Source organism: Trachymyrmex septentrionalis, unplaced genomic scaffold, assembly GCF_001594115.1.
Source record: "Trachymyrmex septentrionalis isolate Tsep2-gDNA-1 unplaced genomic scaffold, Tsep1.0 scaffold37, whole genome shotgun sequence".
Classification (NCBI taxonomy): Eukaryota; Metazoa; Arthropoda; class Insecta; order Hymenoptera; family Formicidae; genus Trachymyrmex; species Trachymyrmex septentrionalis.
In genome coordinates, this window is record NW_017305536.1 from 6,472,536 (window position 1) to 6,499,495 (window position 26,960).

Consider the following 26,960-nt stretch of genomic DNA (forward strand, 5'->3'; position numbering starts at 1 on the left):
TATATATATATGTATAAACGTGAGCTCTTCTACTTTCACATCTCGCAAAGAAATCGCTATCTACGGGACACGATCATAGTGATTCAACACTGTTCCCAATGCCGATACGGAATGGATGCGTTTTCGATGCGTTTTCGTGACTTCGATAACGATTCCACGCGACGTAATATGTTTTCTTTCTATCGAATCCCCGTAGTGACCGAATGTCGACAAAACTCTAATCCGGTTATCTAAAATCACCCCGTGCCCGAGAGCTTTTACTTTCTTTAAAAGTTTTTGCGAACAATTACCATCGAAAGATTTAAGTTGCGACGATAGTTCCCGAAGAATAAACCGACGGTTTCTTCTTTAATAATTGCACACGTTAGTGGTTCTCAAATTGCGCTTATTTCACTGAATTAATGACCCACGAAAAATGAAATTTATTAATTTTGCAAAACCCGGTATTGAAATCTGCTTGATAAAAAGATATTTTAAACACATCATATTAAAATAACGTATTAAAGCAATATCATATTAACATTCAATCACTATGTATTAAATATTAATAATTATATAGAATACATAATTATAAAATATCTAATTATAAGGTATTAGAATTACAGAACAAATTTATGGAAGTATTTACTATAAAATATTCTCGTTAAGTGAAATTCAATTATTAATACTATTAATTTATTCCGCGACATAATTTATATAATTTCTTAGCGATAAGCATAAATACAAAATGATATTTTCTATCCAAATCATTTTATTCCATTAAGCTATTTTATTATTCCTAACATTGTGATCGTAATACGGCGCTATTATTCCGCGCTATCAGAGAAGACAGCCATGGGGAACGTTAAGCTCCAACGATTCGTCGATGATTGTCGAAGGTAAGGATTGGCGACGATTCAATAAAATTTAACTGCGCGAGAGATGATATTTCTCGTCATGAATATTTTCCGCATCAAGCAATAGCGATAAAAGCTCAAAGTATGAGAACCACTGGATCCACTCACGTCGAAATAACGCGTGCGTTATTACAAGAGAAAACAACAGAAACGTCTCTCGGCGTTGATCGACATCCGCGGAAGTCTGAGAAAATTATCTGTAGCGGTTATTTACGTGTAACTACAGTGGCTTAATAATAATTTAGTTAGTCGATAAAAGAGCCCCTTTTCATCCCCCATCCCTGACCACGTGGGGCATTTTACGGCCACGAGTATCGAGAACACGAGATTGACTGAATCGGATCTTCTCTTTTTTCCTCGAGAACGACGGAGTCGTTCGACTCTTCTTGCCGACCTTTCTTTTTCCAAAAAACAAAGCGCACTCCCGCTTGCGGCCCACTACTAAAACTGCTGGCGGTGCTTGCACGCTCAGAGGTAACTAATTAAGGCTACGCACTGACGACTAATTAGTGGATGCCAGGCTAAACAATCAGTAAGAAAGGTGAACATTGTGTATACCATCGGGCTGTTTCTGAACAATGCTGTCCCCTCTTTTATTGGCGAAACAGGAAACGTGATTAAAAAGAGTTGTAATGGAGATAATAATTTTCAATGGAAAATAAACGAAAGATTAGGATTAAAAATACAAACTTCGATTTTAATCCTTCCTACAATTCAGAGGTTTAATTTGGAAAATAAATGGCTTTGTTTATACACACCTTAAAAAAATATGAAATTATTTGATCAATGAAAAATAGTAGATTATTTACAATTTTTCGTCAACATGACTTTTTTGTACTAATAAAAGAATAATGATTTTTATAATTGACTTTTAAATTTTCATTCGAAAGATATCAATCACGTTATGCAACATAAAATCGTGAAGAAGTACGATTGTTCAGAAACGGCCAGCATATTATATACTTATGTGCCTGCTGAAATAATGTCGACGACAACGACACTCGCATGATTCTTTCGTATAGCGTGCGATTATACTCTTTAACGAGACCGTTGTCTGCCGAAAATTTCGCGGTACCGATGTACACGATTATCGGATTCACTCGCGAAAGAAAGAAATGGCGAGCGACGTGGCCGACACGATCGGCGATTAATTAAACGAAGGACGGTATACCAGAATTAATTAGTTACCACTAAGTCAAAGACGGCATTTGTTCGAGCATGCAGCAACCTTCGCCCGTTCAAAAAATTATTTGTCATGTCTCTCGCCAACTAACACACCGTGCCACGATCCATTAACATTAATTAATGACAATTAATAAACAGTTCCAAAAAAAAAATAATAATAATAATAATCATAGTAAGAAGAGTAAAAAGTATTACAGACTGTGCCGCCATGGCAGCCCGTACGTGAAGTAGTGACAGAGAACTGACAAAAAATAGAAAAAAAAATTAAAAAAAGAAGGGAAAGGAAAAAATATCGAAAAGAAATTGCATCGAAAGAGAAGAAGAAAACGAAACAAGTGAGATGAACATGCTTTCTCGTGTCTGTTGCGTTTGTTCTTGCTCATTATTTTTGTCATCCTCGCGGAGATTCTCGTTAGCTTGTGCAATATGCATCCTGATTTAAACGATATGTGAAAAGAGAGACGAAAGAACGCACGAGAAAGACAAAGGAAGGAAGAAAGAAACAAAGAAAGAAAGAAAGAAAGAAGAGAAGAGACGGAGACAAAGTAAAAGGAAAAAAAAGTAAAAAACACGATACTGAAAGTCGCTTTCACAAACTACTTCGCAGCTTTGTAATGTATACGTTATGAGTGCACATATGTTGTTAATCGTACGATACTGCCAGGACGGATTATCATACGTGTGAAATTACAATATAATAAATATGTGTCCGCGTGCATATAGCGCCAACGTTTTCTGAGCGAAAAACGTATATACACGCAGATACATATCGCATATCGGTATAGATATATATATCAATATATATATGTAATGTATATATATATATATTCACAGGTGAATCTCATATGAAGGCAAGCCAAGGCCACGACATGAGACGTGCAAATTAAAAAAGGTAATAATATTAAAAAAGAAGCAAGTAAAAAATTCTCTCCCAAAACCGCTCCAACCACAACCAAGCACAACCACAGGCAAGATACGGGCCTTTATGTCAACGAGACAGTCATCAACCAGTGAATGTGGCGCATTACCGTGATTATTATATGTAATAGTAACAATTTAAAAAAAATATCTATATATAATGTATGTATATATATACGTATGAGGTATATAGGTGGGGAGGTTAAATCGACGAGGGGGGGGGAGGGATATGTAAAAGGGAAAACTAGGAGGGACATGTAGAGCTGGGCTTGCAGCGGACTCGATCGGATAATTCGATTAACCGATCCTCGTTAGTGATTCCTCCCATCTTCCGTTCGCGCTATGGTCATATAGTCGTGAACGCGGAGGGGAGTCGTCTCGCAGTTAACCGAGGTTAACGTTAATCGACGTCGAGTGCGTTTGGTGTTCGTGGAATTAGGGCTCGAGGAGAGGACTCGCAGGGACTTGACGAGGGAGGAATGGGGGAGGGAAACTATATTAAGTGGAGGGAGAGACGAGTCGACGGTGTGTCCCGATTAATCGAACTGGCGGTGTGTGAGTGAATCAGTATAAATACGTATATAGAGAGAACATACACGCAAAACAAAGCGCGGCGACGACGCCGGGGACGACCGGGGGGGGGGGGGATGGATTAATCGATTAATCTGCATTTCGGAGACACGTTTTTTTTTTGTTTTTTTTTTTAAAGGCGATCTGGCGGTACGAGACTGTGAAGCGACCAAAAAAGTGTGTGCCAAAAGAGGATTGTTAATGATCATTATATACGACATACTCTCGCAAGTCAATCATACGGAATTATTATGTACGTAACGTAAATACCTCATGCTTTTACCACTGGACAGATAGAGCCCTAAAGATTAAAAGCTACCAGGCGAGACTCTCGTTTCATTTCTCGGAGACACCCGGGGGGATTTATGGAGTGTCTCTCCGAGGTTACACGACGCGCCTCTTTTCCTCCGACACCTAGCGTTTGCGTCCAAGATTTGACAGAGATTAATTTCAACAGTATATATTGCGTTATATGTAATACATCTTCTTCCTCTTCCCAGACGCTAATTCCAATAATACATATTATTTCCGTCTATTCCTTTTCTTAGAATCCGGTCTGTATTTCTCAGTGTACGTTTTTACGTAACACGGAGAGAGAGATCCGCTAATACGTCAATTTGATATAATCAAGACAGACTTTTCCTTCTTCTTTCTCGTAAAGAACGAAGACGGAACGGAGACGCAGGGCTGAGAAAAGAAGCGCGTCCAAGCGGATAATTCATCTCCGGATGCGTCGCAGACTCTATGCATTTTGCAATCCTTGCACATTCCGTGCCTACATCTCATCGTTGTTACTTGCTACTTGCTCCTGCTTTAAAAAATTTTTTTGTTCATTTTTTTTTTTTGCTTTTTGTAGAAAGGGAGCCGTACCTTTCGGGAACCATCGCATTCTTGGACTTCTCATTCGATTATCGCTCGTATCTTCAGTCTATCTCCCCGGCAGTCCTTTTCTTTGTGATAGCATCGTTCTTCCGTAAAAGTCCTCTTTGGCCTTTCGTATTGCGACACAAACAGCTGTTCGGTCGCTTTCTTCCCGATGTCCTGCCATCCTGGTTGTTTTACACGGAATTTCTATGGTTGAAGTGTCACAGGACATTTCCGTCGCAAAGGCACTCGTGATAATGTTTTATAGCGTTCCCGCGTGAAAGATGGATATCCGTAAAAGTCGAGGCGTACATATATATATATTTTCTAGAGTATTTAACTTATTTTTATGAAAACAAATTCCATTTCCAACATTCCGAAAATCTTGGTAAAATTTTTAGCCCGAGTCTATTTTCTATCTTTGCTTTTACGAGCGAAAAGTCCTGCGTGACTTACGTATTCCCTTTTTTTTTAACGCTCCGTGAATCATTGTCGTGTATTCAAATAACGTAAGCGTAATCTCAAAATAAAAAGCCTACAGCATGCATCATCCAAATCGTCGTCGGCATACAATAAGTTTTCTCGAGAGCGCAACCAAATCCGAAGCCGATTCCCGACACCGCAATTTCGAGAAGCGATAACATTTACGCGCAATTTCAAGCTGTCTTTCTCGAGTCAGTGATGACAAACTTCGAATTAAGCGATTTGTCTTCAAGTTCACGCATAATGAACATCAGACGCCGCGTCGTGAAGGCAATAAAAGAATCTTACACGTCGAGAGAGGCAAATCTTTTTCTTTCCGACAGTAATATCAATTTCCCTCCCCCGCGTCTCTGACGCGACCGCGACAGCGCGACCTGAAGTGAAAGAATTCTGACACGGAAGAAAATTGGTAGAAGGAACGAACCAAGGGCAACCAGGGAAGGAAGGAGATAGGAGTAAAGGGAAAAGAACCCAGGGAAGCGATATGAAATGGAATGAAAATTGTTAGGAGACGCGGAATGTGCTTCGAGAACTACGAAGCAGAGTGGTAATATCGCCGCTAGAAGTGCGAGGTTGGAATAGATGAAAAGACAGAGAGGTGAACGGTCCAGGAAGAGAGGAAGGACCTCGACTTCCGGATCTTTCCTCAGACGGTGAGAACTCTTTCTCTTCTGCGTTTCTTTTTCGTTTATCCCATCGCTAAACTGTCGGCTTGAGGTTGTACGCTTGAACGTCACTCGTGAGAGAATTCCGAGATAAAAGAGAAAAGAGAATCTTTTTCTTAACACTGTTAACGCGTGGATTGCTCCCGGAGTAAAAGGGTAAAAGTATGCGACTAAAATACTTTCGCGATTATGACTTTGAAATCAGATTCGCAGAAAGTACCGAACGACGACGATTCGATGAATAGACGGAGAATAGAGCGCGTCGACGAAAATATCTCGACTTATAGCGGAAAGTTCAGCGGCGGAACATCGCAAGACGACCGAAAAGTATGCGAAATGAACGGAGCGATCGCATAATTAATAGAAAGAGAGAATTAGAGAAGAGGCAGATATAGTCATAATGACAAAATCGCGCTTGCTTTCTCCGCCATTCTTTCATTTCTTCCCTAAAACTATTTCTTAAAAATCCATTAATTTTACTAATTAATTTTATGATAATTAAATGAGATTATTTGATAATTTCAAGTTAATTACTTTTATATGAGAGCTTTATCAGCTTATATGATTTTTGATATAAAAAATTCATGTCATTTTACATAAGCTTGTAAAAGTTTTAAATGATTCTCGTATCTGCCAATTCTCCGTTTTTCTCCGATAAATGATAAATACATGCATGAGCGTGCAATCGTGAGAATCGGTTTTCGATTAACTCGTTGATGTATAGAAAGTAAAAATTCTTCTTTATTGACTGAGATGTGACAAATCGGTCCGCTTGTGTGCCGCGCAGATTTGTTTCGATGACCAGCGAAGAACAAGTACCCTTGTATCGATTAACGATTTGCTTCGTCAATGCTTGTTTTGCTCCAAGCCTCGATAATACAGTTTGTCATCTCGTGACATTAATAAATTCTATTTTACATAATTAAACTCATTTTTGCCACATGAAAGCAAAAATAATTTTCTTTTAAAAACGCAATTAATTATATAAAAGAGAAATGCGAGCACACACGTGTATATACACGTCATGTTTTATTTATATATGCCCGTGTTAGAAATTTTCAAAAATGAATATTCTTCAAATAAATTTTCAATTTTTCTACAAAAACAAACTTCCATCGAACTTTGGTGCAAAACTGAAATATTGTTAATATTCAACGAGAAATATCAATGTCTGTTCATGTATAAAATGTACAAATGCTGGTCTCGTAGAAAATAACTATTTCCTCTTTACACTTGTGTCACGTTTTTGTTTTATATGTTCTCGCTTAATTTATTCATCTATTTTCATTTCATCATTTTCCTCGTCCAACTTCTGAATTCTAATATTCTGTTATAATCTATAAATACTTTCATGCCCACTTTTCGTAGAACACTTAATCGTCCACACACAAATACTTACTTGACGATCAACTATGTAATCTAATCGCTACGCAACTAACGTCGTGTCTTAATCTATGGTATAAAAAATTGTCTGAGTAAGCGCCTACTTTCTACGTTTGTAAAATGGAATATTTATGGCACACGATTGATCAATGGATCGGTAAAGGCGGAATAAATCACGAACACGTCATTTATATACGGTTATTTTATAGCGAATTACCCCAGTTTACTCGCCTGGCGAGTAATCGATGTCACGCTCTTTGGAATGTCGGTTTAACCCTGTAATAGAGTACAGTCATGCGGTTGCGTAATACTGTTCTACGTTCTCGTGGATTCTGCAAGTGCGTTTTAACGTTAAGCTCGGCTACGAGCGATTATTCGCCAAGTGTAAAAATTACATTGTATAAAAATAGACTGCGGAACGAACGCGACTGGTGTGGGTGAGTTAGAACCACTTGCAGAACCACGTGAACTTGATGCTACATTTCGTCTAATCGACATTTAAAAACGCAGCTATATCTCTTCTGTCCTATGTAAAAATGTATATGTCATCTACTAATTAATTACACGAAATATATAAAACGATCACTTAATCACCACAATTAATACCCTGTGTTTTTTTGGCATGGTAACCTACTTACGTTCTAAAAATATACTTGTTATTTTGACAATTGACGACAAAATCATTAAATTTCGCGAAGATATATAAGCGAATTGAATATTTAAAAAATCAGAATTTTCTCTTCCAATCTCGATTAGAAATTTGTATATAAAAAAAGCTTATTTATCCTTAATAATCTACTACCCTGTACTCGTTTCGTTAAATCTAAATATATATATAAGTTAGTCTAAATCATCGCGTAATTTACCTGGCATTTGACTTTATGAAAACATTTCCACATACATTTGTACCAAAGTATGAGCAAAATATAGCAAATCAATATATTCCATTTAAAAAAAAAAAAGGCAGAAAAAGAATTTTGTGATATGTTATACTCTGCCACATTTTGACTGAAACAGTTGTATATTTAGATAATGGAACTACCATTCGGAACGGTAAATATATAATCAAAGGCAGAAATACGTTGATGTTAAATTCTGATTTGACAAAAATAATATTTTCCCTGTATAAAAATTTTTTTTCGCTTGCAAAATAGCGTAAAATAGAAATATTTTAAATAAATAAAGTCCTATCTTTTTAATTTTCATCCTTTGTAAAAGTGGCATCGAAATTTGGCGCGATGGTAAAAGCATCAGAAGTTTGCTAATTCACGACGATGTCTCGCTGCGAGAAGTTTAAAATTATGATGTCGAAACAACGCGATGCTTGCAGGTTTTCGCCCGAAAAATCGTGTCTGTCGATTCTTAAATCGACCGCCTCGCTAATCTAAAGTTCATGCTTTTCGTGACATACTACAAAAGATTGTAAATTGCAGCTCGCGCGATCGATTTCATAACGATTAATTGCTTCCGCTCTGAACTCGCCGTTTTACATAAAGGATTTACAATGCGCATTACAAAACAGTGCTGAGGAAAATGCGATTCGATAGAAATTATTAATAACACAATACTTTCCAATATCTGCGATATCACAATAAATAATCATATAAAAAGTATTACATGATGGCATTATGATTAACATTTTTTTAATCATAATTTTTCTTACGTAACGTGACATTTTACTGCAAGTTACTTTTATGTCGACTCTCTCTCTCTCTCTCGTTCTGTTTTCTTTTCTGCTTTACACAACGCATTTTCCTCCGCACGAGAGTAAAAGCTGTTATTACTTTTTGTAGCTTTCTCACCGCGAAGTAGAGACGGATGATAAGATAGGAGGACTTTGTTTCGGCTCGAGGGAGAAAAAAGAAAAATTGGTTGTGTAAGAGAAACTTAGGAATGGCTGAGCATGGTTGTATCTCTCCTGCTGGACGATAGAGAAAAGGCAAGTACAATAAACGAAAATATATATGTATATATAACAGGAGAGACAGTCTTTAATCCCGAGCTGGCTGAACGACGAGCAATTAGTTGTAGGTAAATAAATATTCTGGACCACCCACCTTGCTTCTGCTGGGATCATCGAGAACCCTATAAAGAGACGCGAAAGATCTCGTTTTCGCGCGCTCAGCGAGAATTCTGCCAAGCGCCCATTTAAGGCCAATGTTAGACCTGTGTCACACAAGATCCATCATGATCACCGGAAACGATACACACGAGAGCACCAGGCATTGTTGCGTGTCGCTCTCGTCGGGAGACGCGGCTCGAATGAACGGAGACGACGGGAAATTGAATCAGATTTTCGGGGCCCGTCATTTTTTTAGAAAAAACTATCGCCACACAAAAGCCTCTTTGCAAAATATTATTAATTATCAATAATTAATTAATACTGTTTATAATATTTATTGTTATTTATCTAAGAGGCTTAAACTAAATTCAAACTTACTGAAAGACTAATTAATGCATTGTTTAATAAAAAAAAATAAAAAAAATATATATATCTGCTACATTTAATAATCTGCAAATTAAGTTGATTTCACTTTGCACAAGGATTACAGATTCACAGATCCGATTGTTAAAAGATCGGTATTCTCACGCGAAGAATCATTCCGTCGACTCTATCCATTCGACGGCGCGTCTCTACTAAAATCGCGAGATAGGAACTGTTTCCCCCGGACGGAATGTTTCGACGTGAACGAAAAAAAAGAAAGAAAAAAACCAAAAGGACCTTTCGTCCTTTCTCTATGTGGCTATACGTGGCTATTCGTTTTTTTGGCTTGGTCGTGGTGTGTGGCGGCTGTTGGAAAGACTTTGAAATAAATACGTTATCTCGAGAATGTTTCTCTCGCGCGATACTGAAGTGATAATGATGATCCGCGCGCTCGCAACAAGACGAGGAGCGCGGAAGCCCGTCATTGTCATCATTGTCGTAGCCTGATTGGTCGTTGCCTTCAGGAGAAGCCGTGACAATTCTCACGGATCTCGAAGTAGAGATTCAGCAGTGCCGGCTCCGGCACGTCATGGAAGCACCTACCCTCGGGCCACTGTACGCACACTGCAACAGACAAAAAAAACAGACGCTTTAACATCTCATATTTCTCTCTAAATAAAAAAAAAAATAAATAAAATAAAATAAAAAATAAAAAATAAAAAAAAACGAGCAATTATGCGGAAAATTTTATCTCGCGGTTAAAACAGTTTGAAATTCATCTACACGAGAACTTTTATTAATAAAACCGCCGCATTTGTCGCACGACTGGCGAAGATAATTAATAGAGTATTTAGCGGTGTTCGCAATTACCTGACGTAACACGGTATCGGAACCTATATAGGACAGATGGTTATTTGAATTAAGCCGAAAATACCCTGTCATCGTTAATAGTTTGCTATGTTAGAACCGTAGTTATATACCGATGCGCAATTTCACCGTGAAGAAAAATAATGCGATCGATATGTAATGTGATTTCTTTTTTGGTTGCGCGCAATATTGTCGAATTCTAAATTATTATGTCACGCTAATTTATTTCGAAAAAAGTGTTACGCCCCAAATTATTTGACTATCTCAAGCACTATCGAAAACAGTTTACACGAATTGTGTAAACTTAAATGATACAGCGTGCAGAGTTTGTAAAAGGAATTTATTCGATCAATATCAATTAGAATTAACATCAAATTACACAAGGTAATTTGGTATACAGCTATCCTGCAGCTGTGATTAAAACGCTTCTTATTCCCCACGAAGTTGCACTAATAATCGCTGGGCGTGGTTGATTGATCGCCACTAAGTTTTTAGGGTTCGAAGGCTTTGCGCCACAAGCTTATTCTTCCCACAAGCGTAAATTCCTCGTGAAATTTCTTTTCTGGAGAGAAGATTTCTCCGTAGTAAATTACCCGTACGTTAAAATGAGAAAAAAAGCGATACTTACGTTAATGTTCATTGCAAAAAAAAAAAAGGAGATGGAAAGAATTTACAATTCTGAGACAGCAAAATTGATCTTAAAGATCTGCTGTTTAATAATGTTAATAATAAATTAATAAATATTTCATTACGTGAATAATTGCATTAAACACCTATTCATGGAAACAGCATATCTTACTTAATATTTTAAAGTATTAAGTACATTAGACAGTAAATCATAAATTTATTACTGTATGTTATAATATATTTAAAATGAAATCTTTATGAAGAATATATACGGATGGAAAATGGATTTTATACCTTCAGAAGGGCAGCCTGCAATCTTTCTTTCTTTTTCTTTGCGTAATTGGCCGCGGGAATTATGTACAAGAAGATTGACTCTATCGGGAATCGCAAAATATCGAAGGCGCACTCCTGCAACTTATAAAACCCGAGATTGCAATTTTCTTTCCAGAGACGCGAGAGCGCGCACGATTTTCGATTTTGTTCCCGTCTAAGAGATGAATAAGACGGGACGAAGCGAAGTTTGATGCCGAGCGCGTGATTTATGGGGCATCTTTTTCCCGAAATTATGCGCATAAAGATGCTTTAAAATCAAATCAGTTTTTACGAACTCAGAAAAATATGCGCCTGCACGAATCGCAAAATTTCCACTTTCATAATGTCCATAATAACGTCGATTGATGAGAGGCGAGATCACGTGAGAATTCACGAGTTTTACCGGCGTTCACTTGCGCTCTACAAGCATCAATTATAAAGCTCTTTGAGTGAAATCCATTTGCAATTAATTGGTAACTTAATGCTTTCGTACATTAATTTGCAAAACGGGGTCGGTACTATCGGTATCTCAATACGCGGTGTATCAAAAGAATCGACAATTATTCGTTAATATCTCAATAAACAGATAAAATAATGTATTCCTGATCAAATGTAGAGCATGCTAAATGCGAGAGCTATTTAAGTACTACGAATGTAATGTATTGGCAATTTTCTGCTTCCCTAATTTTTACATACACTAACAAAATTTTATCAAAAATGAAGGTACCGCCGATACATTCTACACTGAAGAAAATTTACTGAATCTTAATACACATTTCTTTAACTAATACTAAGTAAATATTTATTTAAAACTATATTCAAACAAACATTTATTAAAATTTAGTATTTTTTCAGTGTAATCATATTAACCAAAATTCTAATCGAGATAACTAAATATTCAATCATGATCACTGAAATTCTGATTGATATATCAGATTCTACTGGTTCGTTCATTTTCAATCAAACGTCTTTCTCTCGGTATGTATAAGTACTCAGGATGCTGCATTCCGCGATCGGTCCAGCGACGTTGCAACAACGCATTAATGATCTATTGCGGGTAATGGGTCGCGATTTCGCATCGCGTTCAGCGTCCGTGGCTTTGATGGACGCAAATATAGCGGCGGGATTGATCGTGCGATTGCGTGCCATGCGGCTGTATCTCTCGTGAAGCAGTAATGAAACGGAAGGTGGCGAATTACTCGCCCTTCGCCCTTGCTCCTCTCACCACCTCCCCCGCCCACGGCTACCGATTACCAATGGGGTGGGTCAGCTGGTATCGCGTCGGGGATGACCCGTAAGCGGGATGTCGAATGCGGTTACTCGATTGTCCCAGCGCGAGCATGCATTTCTCGCGTCGGATTTAACCCCGATTTTTGTCAGATACGGCGAAGCACGCACCGATGTGACGTGATAAAAGTGGAAACAAGCGATTGGTGGACCTCTGCGATAACGACTCGCCTTCGGAGAGATAACAATGAAACGGGCACGTAAAACACTTGATTGCAGAACGCTGCGTGCCTAAAATCGTGGAATCCAAAAATTCACGTAAATTTCATTGAATTTTGATTGAATTTCGCTTTATAAAATAAAAGCCATTTTGCGCAATGGTAAATCTGTAATATATTTCACGTGGGCATTTAGATTATAATCGTGGGTAGATTATAAGCAAATGGGTAAATGCAAATCTTGCATTTTTATAAACGTGCTGTTCTAATTAAAATTTTGCGAAATATTTTCTATTTGATATAAAAATCTAGCTTGTATATTACGCTCTTTGAAATAAAAGTTCGTTTAATCAGAATGAAAGATTTTAACATCTGAGCTTCTAGATTCTAGTTTACACCAACATGCATTACAATTTAGGAAATTTGTTTTGTTTGTTCCATTTCCGATTTCTCTGTTTATAAGAATAAATTTCTGACTCGACGAGGAATTAATTGAAATTTAAATGCTAAGTTTCTGCGAAAATATTGTTGCGCAAACGATATAATATATCCCAATCAAATGGGGAAAAAAAAATACCTAAGATAAAACGAGATTTTTTTAAAATTCAAACGCGTATCCTACCGCGTATTATTTTGCTGTCGGAAATTGTTTCTTCTTTGGTTTCACAAATGAATGGTGCGGCACAGTTCATCATTGTAGATCACACGTACGTGAGAAAATAGAGAGAAGATAAGTTTAATAAAAACAGAAATGTAGCGCGAGAGATAAAAGCTAAAAAATAGAGATAAATATATGAAATATCTTTTGCATAATAATTTTAATGTTGTAGCTTTGTTCGAAGTCCTATAAATGGACTTTTAGGCTGTGTGTCGATATATATTATACTAGTATATTGAAAGTCTACGTTATGTAAATATACTACACGAAAAGAACAATTTTACTAAAGTATCTAAAAATTTAACTTAAATACAAATCTAAAAATAATTCAGTTGGACCATCAAAATAATTACTTAAACGTCTCAAACATGATAATTCGAAAGTTTTGACATTTCATCAGTTCAAACGTTCTACATAAATATTTTGATAATCCAACAAAATTATTTTTAGATCTATATCTAAAAGTTAATTTTTTAGATATTTCAGCAAAACCATCCTTTAGTGATTGAACTTTCAGTGCTGGCAATGTATATCGGAATAATACCTTAATTGCAGCAAATGGTAGAATAATAATAGAATAAAAAAAAAACAACGAATTGCATAGAATGGTATTAAAACAATGAAAAAAGATTCTTTCTCTCGGCTACACTAATTTTAATAATTGCTCAGTGCATGTATTTAGACAGTGTTTACGCAAGGAATTCAACAATGTAGAAAATAGGTAGCTTCGTCTTGTAGCAACCACGTCCGTTTACTCACGCTCGTATGCTTAACCGCACCGTCGGATGCTTGCTCATTTGCGTATACACAGCTACTTGGGACAAAGGTGTAATTGAGTTTTGCGGAATAGTTGCTGCGAAGAAGTTCACAATTTCACCCTATTTTCACGCCGGTTTTCGGCGGAACTCACGAGCTCATATAATATGATTTTCCTCGATATTTCGGTATATCAGGTCAGCACATCTTTAGACATGACGCGAGATATGTGAAAATAGACGCTCCTCCATCGTATCTCTACAAGGCTCGATTTCTTCGTAGAAGCCCGCCGGTTTATTTATCGAGCGACGGTGGACAATAGTGGCCCACTTTGCATAAAACTTATAGGATCTCGCGACGAGCCGGCGTATCGAAAATATATCATGCAAATATTACGCAAACACGTTACGCGGTGGCGTGTGAAATTCCGGCCCCCCCCCCCAACCGTCCGGCTCTCTCTTTTGTGCGCTTTTCGTCCGTTCTGCGAATTTCTCGTGCGAAAATGCTGGCGCGCATATAAAACACGTTGTAATTCCATTAAACCTCGCTTCCGGTATTAACCGCCGGTACGCGCCATGGATGGCCGGCCTGGCTCCGCGACGGGAATAAAAATAAAATTTTTTAATAAAATGAAGCTTCTCCCGCGCACCGTCGGTCGAACTTTTTCGTTCTCGCGCTTATTTTTCACCGATGAATCGGCGAACTGCGCCCGCTTCACAAAAACGAGAACGCGAAGAAGAAACGAATGGAAAAGTTTTGGAAAAGTGCGCGACCGAGTCGCGAAATAAACGCGAGGAGGGTCCCCTTTCTTTCTTCCTATACGACAAAAAAATGTTCCTCGTTTCAACAGTACCGCCGCTTTGTAGGTACCATCGCAGCTGTAAATCGGATTGTAAGAAGAGTGCGGGGCGTTAGCCAGATAATAATAATCCCATTATTAAACGAAATAGAAAAGGAAGAAAGGACGAGGATCTCCAGTTTTAATCTCGAAATAAAAATTTCTTCAATATAATAAAATATTATACATTTCTTACTGAAAGAAAAACAAGGAAAAGAATATTAACAAAATTATGCCGAGCGCTGAGCAATCGGCAATAATAGTGGAAACATTGCACGAGAGAAAATAAAAGGAGAAAGACACGCAATTTCGAGGAAGACGATTTTAGATCGACAAAAGTTTTGCGGCGAAGCGGAGTTAAAGCTAACCGAAGGTAGAGTTTCTTTCCGCAGAAGTAAGATATTACGTGCGATATCTCGATGCGTTGCACATTCGTTGCGGCCGCGCTTTTCCTCCCGCAAGAAGGGAATAAGTGAAGGCGAAGGAAGTGCGATTCGCTTGAAAAAAAGGAGAAGCGTGTAACACGATTTGAAGAGAGTGAGAGAGAGAGAGAGAGAGAGAGAGAACGAAGGGTGCGCGCCACGCGAATGCAAGCAAATGTATGCATGCCGTGCGGCGGGGCGTTATTTACGCGACAATTAATGAGCAGCGAGACTTTGCGTAAATTATGGACATCACGTACCACGGTACCGAGTGTTCTCACGGAAGCGGCGAGCGGAAACGCCGTGAAACGCGAGCTGCTACCAAACAGCGGCGGAGCGAAGATAAAGCACAGGGTGAAAATGTCAGGCGTAATCCTAAATATTCGCATCGTCTCGTATCATCAAAAAGGTTCCGTTGCCGTTATGATTATGCTACTGCAAAAAGCAAAAATGTTACTTTCTGCAGTGAGATGCGCTAAAGTGAGATGTTTAAAACGCAAAGCACTACTAGAGATTCTATAGTATAACGGAGATGGCGCCAAGAGTCACGTGATTATGACATTTTCTAATTAGCTGGAGTAAAAATCGTTTTCTAGCCTTGTTTTGATGTCTAACAAACGCAAAAGATAGATGCAGATTTGAAAATAATTTTGCTGAATTACCAAAATAATTACGTAGGAATCTCATAATGAGCGATGATGCAAAAGGTTCTTGCAAATGCAAAGCCGTAATATAACAAAATAATCAACGCTTTTGTGTCATTCTATCTTTGCCGTTCATTATTCTTTATCGTAAAAGAAAGACAGTAAAATTTTCATTCTAGCCAGCAAAATATCACGATCACAATTGAATTGTATCAGGTGAACGTTAAAATTGTCAAACGCATAAATTTGCACTTCAATCATATATAAGTTTCAAATATAACCATAATGCAGCGCACATCAGAAAGACAGGCGTTTTGTATGTTAAAATTAATTCGAAATAAAATGTATTCTTTGAAAAATAATAAAAGTCACGCGAAATTAAATTTTTGCTGGGATTAATCCAGTTGCAGAGAGAAATTATTTCAGACAGGCATTAAAATTGTCGAACACATAAATTTGGTATCGAGTTAAGAGGATTGAAAGACTCGTGCATCGTTGCTTAAGAGAAAGTGGAACGAACGGGGGCAAGTATGCAATTTTTATGACACTGCTTCTGTAAATCCTGTCGATCCAAGATATATATAAGGGAGGAAAAACATATACTAGCAGTGGAAAAGCGGGTTGGTGGCGTGGCGAAACTTGTCTGGGCTCTTTTCAACCTTATTTACACACGTGGCGTATTACGCTTGAAGTATGAGAACAAGAGTTCACATGGCCGGAAGAGAAATAAATTTGGGGTTTTGCACTTGCGAAAACTTTTTGCAGCGTTGCGCATCTCATTATGCTTCAGATTCCTACGTAATTAATTTTGATAGTGCAACAAAGTTATTTTCAAACATGTAGCTTCAAATATCTAGCTAAATTTTTAGATACCTCAGCAGAGCCGTCCTTTTCATGTAGTGAGACAGAAATAATGATTTATTTTCGAAGGTATAAGATACCGGAGCTAAGATTAATGACTCTATAATGAGGCGGATTACAGCATCTATATATACATATGTATTTGCCGTCAAATAAATTTCTCTATAATTAGACATGTGCCACTTTTACAATTGGGTCGATTCGCGACTGATACACGCATTTAACTGTGCAATTGTAGACTGTAATAATATCGCAATAATGTCGGCTATTTTTAAATGCTTATTACAAACCTGGACAATTAATATGATATGTTAGGTAAATTATATCGCGTGTAAAATAGACTAAATTACACGCCTTCATATTGAGTTACATGTCTGGAATCATATACGCTACGCTAATTTCTGTTTCTCTTGTACAAAAAACGAAAATAGCGCGATGAAAAATTTAGTTGCTCCAAATCAGTTCATCTGAGATCGATCGATCGATTTAAAAAAAAAAAAAAAAATGTTATCTCCCTTCTAATATTATTAACATCTAAAACCGCGCGGTAAAAGTTAATGAAATACAACTTAAATCTCATCTTTGTCATTTATCTCACGTCTCAGACTTTCTAGAGGTAGTAGGTATGAGAAGTAAGAAAGATTCTTGCAGTCTTTCACAGCGATTAACATTTCTCACCACGTTTAGCGTGACTTCTCAGTTCTTTCCGAGTTTAATCACGATACCTCGTAATTGAAAACTTCAACGGAGTAACCTTTTCGTCTATCAACAGTCAGATACAAATATCGAAAAATGTCAAGATACCACTTTGATTTGTTAACGCCGCGCGACCGCCGACTGTTGTTGCGATGTTGTCGAACACGAGGGGACTATCGTTCGAGGTGCGAGGTGTCTCGGCCATTCCACTTGGTCGAAAATCGACAGTTGTCGAATCGGTTATTAGAGGCGTCGTGGCCACGCGTGCACTTGTACGCGCCAAATGGCCCGAATTGATCTTAACGTCTCTCAGAGCACACCCGGAGGGCGCGAGCCTTAGCATTCCAATAATTGCATGTCGCGTGCGTGGGCACAGAGAGTTAAACCTTGCACACACAAGCCGTCACTCAATAGGACGTTGCCTCGACGTGGGAGAGAATCAATTCAGTCGCTGGACACGAAGTCCTGTTGATTTGATCGCAATTAAACCGGGTCGAACGTATTGCAGCTACGATGTCAAACACGGACGAGTGACTTTAAATTTAACGTTACATCGGATAATCCGACACGGCGCGAAATTATTTCCATAATTTTTATTTTAAATAAATTTTTAATCGGATCTATTAGAGAGATTAATTTAATTATAAGAAATACCGAAAGCCTTTAATCCTAAATAATTGAGACATCTATTTGGAATGTTTAAAGCAAGAAGCTAAATAAAATGTCTGCTGTAAAGTTGATTATGTACAAATTACATTTACGTAGAAAATTCATTAGAGATGAATAAAATTGAATTAAAAGGAACGAATGAAAAAAAATAATGATAAAGCTGCAAAATAGACAAGTTTGTCGTTTGAGAGCCTTGTTCGCGTTTTGACCGAAATTATGTTACGGTTATAATTGGAGATGCCGATCAATGTCGACGTCACTCGACGTCCTTTGTGGGCTCGAGAAACTACTAACCAGAATTATATTGACGTTAGGAAACACTTGGCAATGCACGTTCAATCGTTATTACTGTTTTAAGTGCCGATTATTTATAACATCGGAGTCGTACTCGACCCGTGATAGAGGTCGATGTAAATCTCGGTTAACCCTCTTAAAGAAGATTCATACGCAATACATCGAAGAGTTGTGACAAAGATAACAAAATTAAGCCACCTATTTATGCTAATAATCAAATGTTATTGTTATTATCGATGTCTTACGATATATATTTTCTAATTTTCTGGTATCACCTCTCTTTTATTGCATTGCAATATTCTTTAATCGATAGCATTAGATGTAAATTCTTCAGTCTGTCATAAACAAATGCCATAATATAGTCATATTTTAATTGTTTTAAAAGAGAAACCTAATATACTCGACAATTATTTTTGTTAACTAATAATTTTGTGTAACCCTGTAAAATCTGTAATTTTACAAATATTCCGTATATATAGTTTATGGAGAATTCTGCGCAGCTTTCGGGCGCATTAACTGTGACCTAGAGATATCTGGTAGACTGAAGGACTTCATAGTGTAATCAGCAAAGAGCCTATTTGAGCAGTAGCCGGTTACGTAATACCACATATTTGCAACGTGTTCTCTTCACAGCTGGTGGTCCGTCAGATAATCCGGATTAAGCCGCAATTTAAATCGGGCCGTACGACCGGACCGAGGTTAGATTTAGTTTAAAACTCTCTAGCATTACGTGTCGTGGATTCGTAATGGACGTGAGCACAACGAAATTTCGCCAATTTAACCGAACAAAAATATTTTACACGATACTTCTATCAAGCAGTCAACGTGAACTCTAATAATTTTGTAAGTGTGGCTAATTTTACTGAAAACTCCATTATAAATTCGAAGCGATATGAAACATTGTGGAAAATAACTTGCTCTCTTTACGCTCAAGATTTTCTACGTAAATATGTACATACATTTTTCCAATATCGAATTTGAATTTTAGATTCACGTAGCTGAATCAAATATTCTTGAAACATACATATAACGTAGAACATAAGTGTGCAAATATGTGTATGTGTGTAACCATGTAGAATATTTTTGTCCGCCTGCATCGAGCAAATTTCCCATTGCAATGCATGGCAGAAGAGAAGCGCAAAAGAGAATCGCGAAATTTAAAACGCCCTGTAAAGCTTTTCTTCGTCTTGTTCTGCAATAAGGAAAGACTTTTGCATCCTTACGTCAACGAAGTTGCCGAACGCGGAAAATGTATATATTATACTTCCCGCGCAATATTCTCCGGGAAAATACGCTCGGCGTTTGTACAGCATAGATCGTGTGTGATAGAAATGATATACGAGCTATATTTTTTTATTATTTCATGCGATAGACCGCGCTGTTCCCGTGCGAGCAATACGCGCGATCGGCCATTTCACGGACCGCTTTCAAAAGCATAGTCGTATTTTTCTATCGGTGAGTTCCTACTATATTCCGTAAAACTTCAATTTCACGCATCAAATACCCGCAAGCATAATTCATATCAATAATCCGAATATAATCTAACGTTAAAGAAAATATAGCCTTTGCCCGAGCAATACTATTCTAATTATTAAATTCTGATAATTACATTTAATAGTGACAGTGTGCAAAGCCAAATAATTTTAAATTCTCTCAATCAAAAATTATCTGCCCAGATTTACAAAATTTTCTCAGAAAATATTTTCAATATTTTCGCTAATACGCGATACGGTAATATGACGCGGAAACACCTTACGTACGATGTTTAAGCTCTAATGGAACCCTGTCGTAGCTTAAGGCGTTTAGTATCAGCGGCTCGGGAGAAAGCTCGAGGGACGAAAGTTAAAAGGGAAGATAAAAGTGATAAGAAAGTTTCGGCCCACTTACCGTTCGGCACCGTCGGCGGTTTTTTCGTCTGTACCCTCGCAGTTGCGTTGTTCACCTGTCGAGTTAAAAAAAAAAGCCGATATTAAAACAACCGGAACTTTTTTCCGAAAAAGAGATGTCCACTAACTAACATCGCCCATCTTCAGGATCCGCGCGTGGCCATTTTTTCATCGCAGAAAATCTTAAAAAACCGAAGCAAAACACGAAAAGATTTCGGGAAGTTGACATTTATTGGTGAGACTAATTAAATTCAAAGAGTCCGATGCCTGACTATTTGATTAAAGTTAATTATCAGCAATAAAATAATGAAAGAGAGAGCTTCCACTAAAATATTCACGAACGTGTAATGATAATTATCTGAAGTATTAATGGAACAAATGTGGTCGCATAAAAGCGATGTAATCATCATAGAAAATGCGTCTGAGTCGAATAAAATGTGAGAAACTTTGACAATTTCACGGGGCCGCGCGCGCGGATCCTGTAATCAAATATGCATTGTTCGATGCAGAATCCGATTTGCAGGGTGCAATTTGCAGTTCTGCGGCTGACTTTGTTCATTGAGAAATTGTGATTTCGATTCAAAATACGACAATCATACATATTCCTGCATCGAACAAGCGAATTATGAGTAATATTTAATAAACGATTAAAAATTATGTAGACGGTTGCACGTTATTTTTCCCTAATTGACTTCCTTCAATGCAACCTGTTTCAATTATGTTTGTATATCGAGTTTGTGTGAATTATGATCGTTGTTTCACGCTATATTGGTCATACAAATCGTATATTGTATGTACATATGCATATGTACGCGCGATAGGTATTTAAAACGTGCAAACGCTACAAGTTTTCACTTGAATTCAGATTTTTTTTGATATTCAATTTTAACTTTTGACACGTAAATTTCGAAGCATAAAGTTAATCACTTTACAAAATAATTTAAGAATTTGTGACATTTGCGAAATGCATATTTTCAAAATTATCATCAAATTCACGTATCAATTATATAACTCTAATATTTTGAAATACGTCCAAATTCAAGGAATGTTTTTTATCTTAACATTAAAACATATACAACAATGTGTGAGAATCTCTTTCCAAAAAGAGATTTTCTCTTTTAGTTTCTAACTTCTAAAATAAAGAAAACCTTTTTCAGTGTATGACAAATTGTGAACAAGATATGATAAATTGAACGAGAAGCTTGAAATAAAAATAATTTTTCCATAAACGTTATTCGAATGATAAATGTACATCAGACATATTTTACACGTCACATATATTTTCAGATTGAAACGCAGATCTTTATTTTCAGAACAAGAAGATGCCATTTATTACATTTGGCATTAGCGTTATTTCAGAAGTTAGAAACTGCAAGATTCTTCGCGGTCGACGAATTTAACGCTCTAGTAACGATCGATAATTTATTAACCGATAATGCTCCCATTATGCAACTTAACGTTGATTTGTCACTTTCTAATAAGCATTACAATGTCTCACACGATTGGCGTATCGATCCATGAGCTAAATATCGACAATAAAATGATTTTAGCCGCTATATCGTGTATCGTAACTAATATAGCGGCCACGTACAATACACGTTTAAATAGCGTGCGAACAATTCTCGCGTTTAATCTCGTCGACCTGCAAAGAGAGCTTTACATGCGCGTCAATTGTCGAGAAAGAGAGAGAGAGAGAGAGAGAGAGAGAGAGAGAGAAAAGCAGAACGCGGAGGAGCACGACAATGTGGTTAAATAAAATCAAACGTGTCGAAGGGCGCAACTAATTTGTTTTGTTATGCTTACGGATATCAATTTCGCGGGACAGTTTAATGAAAGTAATAAAAGAAAAGGGAAAAAAAAAGCGAACAATTGCTCTTTCGCATCAGTCGGGTTTACCCCGCTCTTTCTATCTCTTTCTTTCTCTCTCTTTTCCTCCCTTCTCAGGGCATAATCGAGAAAACAATGGCACAAGCCTTCCGTCGATTTCCGATTATTCCAATTTCGCTCAAGTACCTTCGCGTCTGGCAAAAAGGGACGAGTTTCCGGGTGGATCGCGACTTGTTTCGTTCTTTATCGAGAACGCTTCGCTTACCGTGGGTTCTGCTTTGCTTTTTGTGTTCTCCACCTACCTACCTAACAGCCAGAGCCGCCCGCCTTCTCGTTTTCCTGTCCCACTTTGCGCCCACTTCAGCGGGGATACTATCGGAGACACAAAGGGTCTCCGCCGCGGTATCGTACCATACAGCATAGTTTTCTACATTTGAAGCGTGGTACGAAAACGCACATCGTCCATATCACAAATATTTCCCAACAACCGAGACCAATTGACATTGAGTTGATCGTTTGGATTTCTTAGCAATACATTTGATTTACTCCAACCGTGACTTTCCATCGAAAATAATTGTACGAATTGGTGATCCACGAAGATTTAATTGTCATAACAGATAAACATTTCAGAAACGTTAAAATAAATAAGTTACAGTATTGTAAAAATGATACTGCTTAGAATACACTTAGAAAATAAAATGTGCAATCATTACTTGCTCGATACATGTATTCAAATATGTATGTATATGAAACGCAAAGGATGGTTTTGCTGAAATGTCTAAAAATTTAGCTAGCTATAAATCTAAAAATAATTATGCTGAACCATCAAACTAATTATGTAGAACACGGAAAAGTATCGTTCTATTATTATCTGTAAGAAAAGCGATTGCTCAATTTACATTATCCTTTTAAGTAACGGTTATTTTTAAAGAATTCGTTTTCCCCGTGTATTCATTAAATCACGTAACCGATTTGCAAACCGGTTTTTGCATCATTATTTATTTTTTAATAAATGATAATAACTCCTAAATCTAATACAACTCCGTAGATCTTCCACGAGATGCAATTTTCTGCGATCGTAACCGAGGTAGCGAATAAAAATTATTTACGCACTTCGTTCTCGAATTCACGATAGCTGAAACGCATCTTGAGTAGCGTTCGTGTATTGACTCTCACGAGGATTGTGAGTTACGAGGCTTACTCAGGCCAATCACGCCCAGTCTGATGCGGCGCATCGTCGAGCAATTTGCATTTTACGATCTTGTTTCCGACAACGAAGGTTTGGTGGCTGCCGTACATCTCGCGTCACAGGTACAGCATGACTAAACGAACGTTATTGGAAAATAGAGGCTGATGGTAGAATCCTCGGATAAAGATACAGAACACGCTACGTAACGATGCTCTCATCGTTTATCTGGAGTAGAAAATTTCAAAGGTGACACGTGAAAAATTATTTAAATTACTAGTGGAACAGTCAAGATGAAGTTTTAAAAAATCCATGTCAATCCAATGTTAACTATTGGAATTGGAAAAAAATGGATTTGAATGTTCCTCTTTTTTTTTTTTTAAATTCAGTTTTTGTCACCGTCAAGGTACCATTGTGCCACAAAATGTAACGTTGCAAAAATCGCGCGCGGCTGCACTTTAACGAACAAACAAACGAGCGAAGCGGGAATCGACGGGATATGTAGGTACGTTCGAATCGCGTAAATCGATCCATGTCGATAATAAACAAGCGTGTCCGCGCGTGAGCCACCTTACTCTGACAAACAATTGTGGGGAATTTTTGTTTGCAAATGTCGCGGCGCTCGTGAATAAGAGTATATTGCATTCAATGGAATCCAGTCGACGGGAAGCACCACAAACGATGTGTAGTCCGACTCCCACGATTGTTTTGCAAATTATACCTGCTGATATTAATGATGCCTAGCTGACACCAACAGACAATTTCAATTTTGGATGTTATCGCTTATCTATGTATATTCCTTTATGCACACTTTGGTAAAACGCTGTATACATGTGGTATAGTTAATCCGAAATTATACAAACTACGATAGCAATGCGAGACAATAAAATAATAGGTTGAAGTGGTACAATTTTGAACAATGGGAGAATTGTGAACGAAATAAAATTTGAACTCAATTCTAGCAAAGATTTTAGCAAAAGTGTCAAGTTCGTTTTTTTCCTGTTCAATTTTTTTTTAATACCCTCCACACAATGAGATCATAATTGCCAACTTGAATCTCTAAAATTGGATTATTTTATTTCCAATTTTATTTCAAAATTTTACTGTGTTAACACTGAGAGCAAAATTTTTGTATTTGTAACTGTAATTATATGTTACTATAATTATGCTACAATGTTAGTGCTATATATGTATACTATATATGTATAGTTGGCAACAAAAAATAACTGTAATGGATATTATTATCATAAAAATGGTTGTAATTACTATAAATTATAATAAGTCCATGTTTATAGTAATAATATTAATTACAGTCATTTTCAATTGCCAGCTATAATTTATATATTTGTAAATAGAATTATACATACATAGTTGTTATTATTGTATTATTAATATTATAACAGTAATAATCATAATTATAGTAACATGTAACGATAACTACAAATACTAAAAATTTTTCTTTCAGTACGGAATTGTACCCTATTATTCTATTGTGATTCAATATTTTTCAATATTCTCTTAAAACGTAGATATAAATTGCGAGATATGAAACTAATGCTTAACAATCATAAAATAAATATGTATTTCTATTGAGTTGTTAATTGTAATAACGCGCGCAGTACAGTTAATTTTAACACATTAAGCTTGACTCAATAAAATATAATGAATATACGTACACGTACATAGCGCATATCGAATAAAATTCGAACGATCAAGATAAAAGTATGAAGAACGATATCTCTCCATATATCACATTCTCGCCCTTGATGAATCTCATCGGCGTATGCCGAGGAAGGTTCTAAAGAGACAGTCATGGTCTTACGTGACTTTATTGATTCGGTAAGGAAAAAATTATGGATGCAGGCCACTGAATAATATGCAAACGACAGGGTTGCAACGAAAAAAATGAATCGACGGCCTTGTTATGTCACTATCTATATAGCGTGAAGTACCGCCTAAAATTATACGTAAATCAATATCACAAACTTCTATCCAGAACGCTCTCCGGTCAATGTTATCACATATTTAATCTGAAGTGCCGCTTTATATTCACATTATGTGCGATTTTCATAGACGACTAAACTGACAATGAGTTATGCAAGCATACTTAATCTTCCGTCTATAGTTATATTTTTACTCTCTCCGTCTACACTCTGAGTCTTTCTTATTCAGCTCAAATTCAGCTTTTATTCAGCTTTTCTTTATTGCCCTATTTTGCTTTCAAAAAATATGAAAAATTCAAGATTACAACATTTCCTATTTTTTAATAGTTTTAAATATTAAAATCGTTATTTAATAAAAATTGAAATTTGTACAAAATTGTGAGGAATAAAATGGAAATTTTTTAAAAATGTATAACTTACAATTAGTACAATTAAGGAACCGTGTATTCCTCCCCCCTTATATCGACAAATTGAGAGTAAAATGAGAGTAAAATTTTGCTTGTGCCAAAAAAATTGTAGATGGAAGATTGTAGATGGAAGGTTGCTCAATGTGTAGCAACAATAACAAATTGCGATATTCTATCTCAGAACGATATTGTTTCTAATTGCTAACTTATGTAATTTGCAACAATAATATTTCTTGTAATAATAATATGTTATATAAACAGTGTAATATAAACTCGAGAAATTTGATTTCTTCAGATAAATATTTCTTTTCAAAATTTCTAAATAAAAAAAAAAATATATATATATCTCATCTGTGCCAATTTCCAACTTAATGAAATACCATTTACTTCTTTCCTGCATAATACTACCACCGCACAGTGCAATTGGCTGCGGGCAGCAGACCGATGAAGGCAAAATGGCCGCATTAATCAAGACCCGGGTACAAGGACGATCGGCATTCGAAGGATTTAACAATCGACGCGATTCTCTCCGAGTCTGAACTCCTGTCTGGAGAATCCACGTTTCCCAAGCACTTATCTCGTTCCTAGGGATCATAGGGGAAGTTTAAGAGGGAGAGCTCGACCCAGACTTAGGAGACTACCTTCTAGGAGAACGGACGGCGGCCGGTCGAATAAGCGAAATGGCACTTTGGAAATTTCGAGCAGCGCCTCGCTTGCTCGCCTTCGACGAACGGACATCTGCATAAATTTGACTTGCTAAGGCCGAAAACTCGACCACCACCGGACTACGAGGCTGACCGTTCAAGAGTGGCACGGTAAGGTACCTGTCGTTAATACCGGAAGCGATGTACGTAACCTATGACCACCCGACATTACTTCTACCGGGTCATGCCAGGATCGTACGGCGAAAATGTACGAGGTAATCAAAGTCCTACTTCCCTCCTCCTTTGTCCCTCTATTGGTCATTTTGCTTGCTTACTAACCCGATACCTGTGCTACACCCGTGACCCTAATGGAGAAATTGCTCCTTCGCCCTGCTTTGTCCATTCGTGTTATCAGATAAAGACTTTCTCATCGCCGATATCTTTTTAATTCCGTTTGCAACCTTCTAATTCGTTTATACACGACTCTCTCGAATATATTCTGAATCTGTTATTTATTTACGCAGCATTTTAACTTTAAGTATGACGTATTTTGTACGCGAAAATATATGCGCATAAATATTTATATCTT

The 26,960-nt window shown here is 37.1% G+C and overlaps 1 protein-coding gene across 6 annotated transcripts in view; it reads right to left on the bottom strand.

Moving 5' to 3' along the window:
• Window positions 1–26,960, bottom strand: part of LOC108750610 (RNA binding protein fox-1 homolog 2-like) — a 304,555-nt gene that overhangs the window by 39,294 nt on the left and 238,301 nt on the right. For all 6 annotated transcript variants that reach the window (XM_018490163.1, XM_018490164.1, XM_018490161.1 and 3 more), the window contains 2 exons: window positions 20,366–20,420; window positions 9,993–10,013 (listed from right to left, as the gene is read on the bottom strand). In XM_018490163.1, the coding sequence (XP_018345665.1) occupies window positions 9,993–10,013; window positions 20,366–20,420 (76 nt within the window). The remainder of the gene's footprint in view (window positions 1–9,992; window positions 10,014–20,365; window positions 20,421–26,960) is intronic.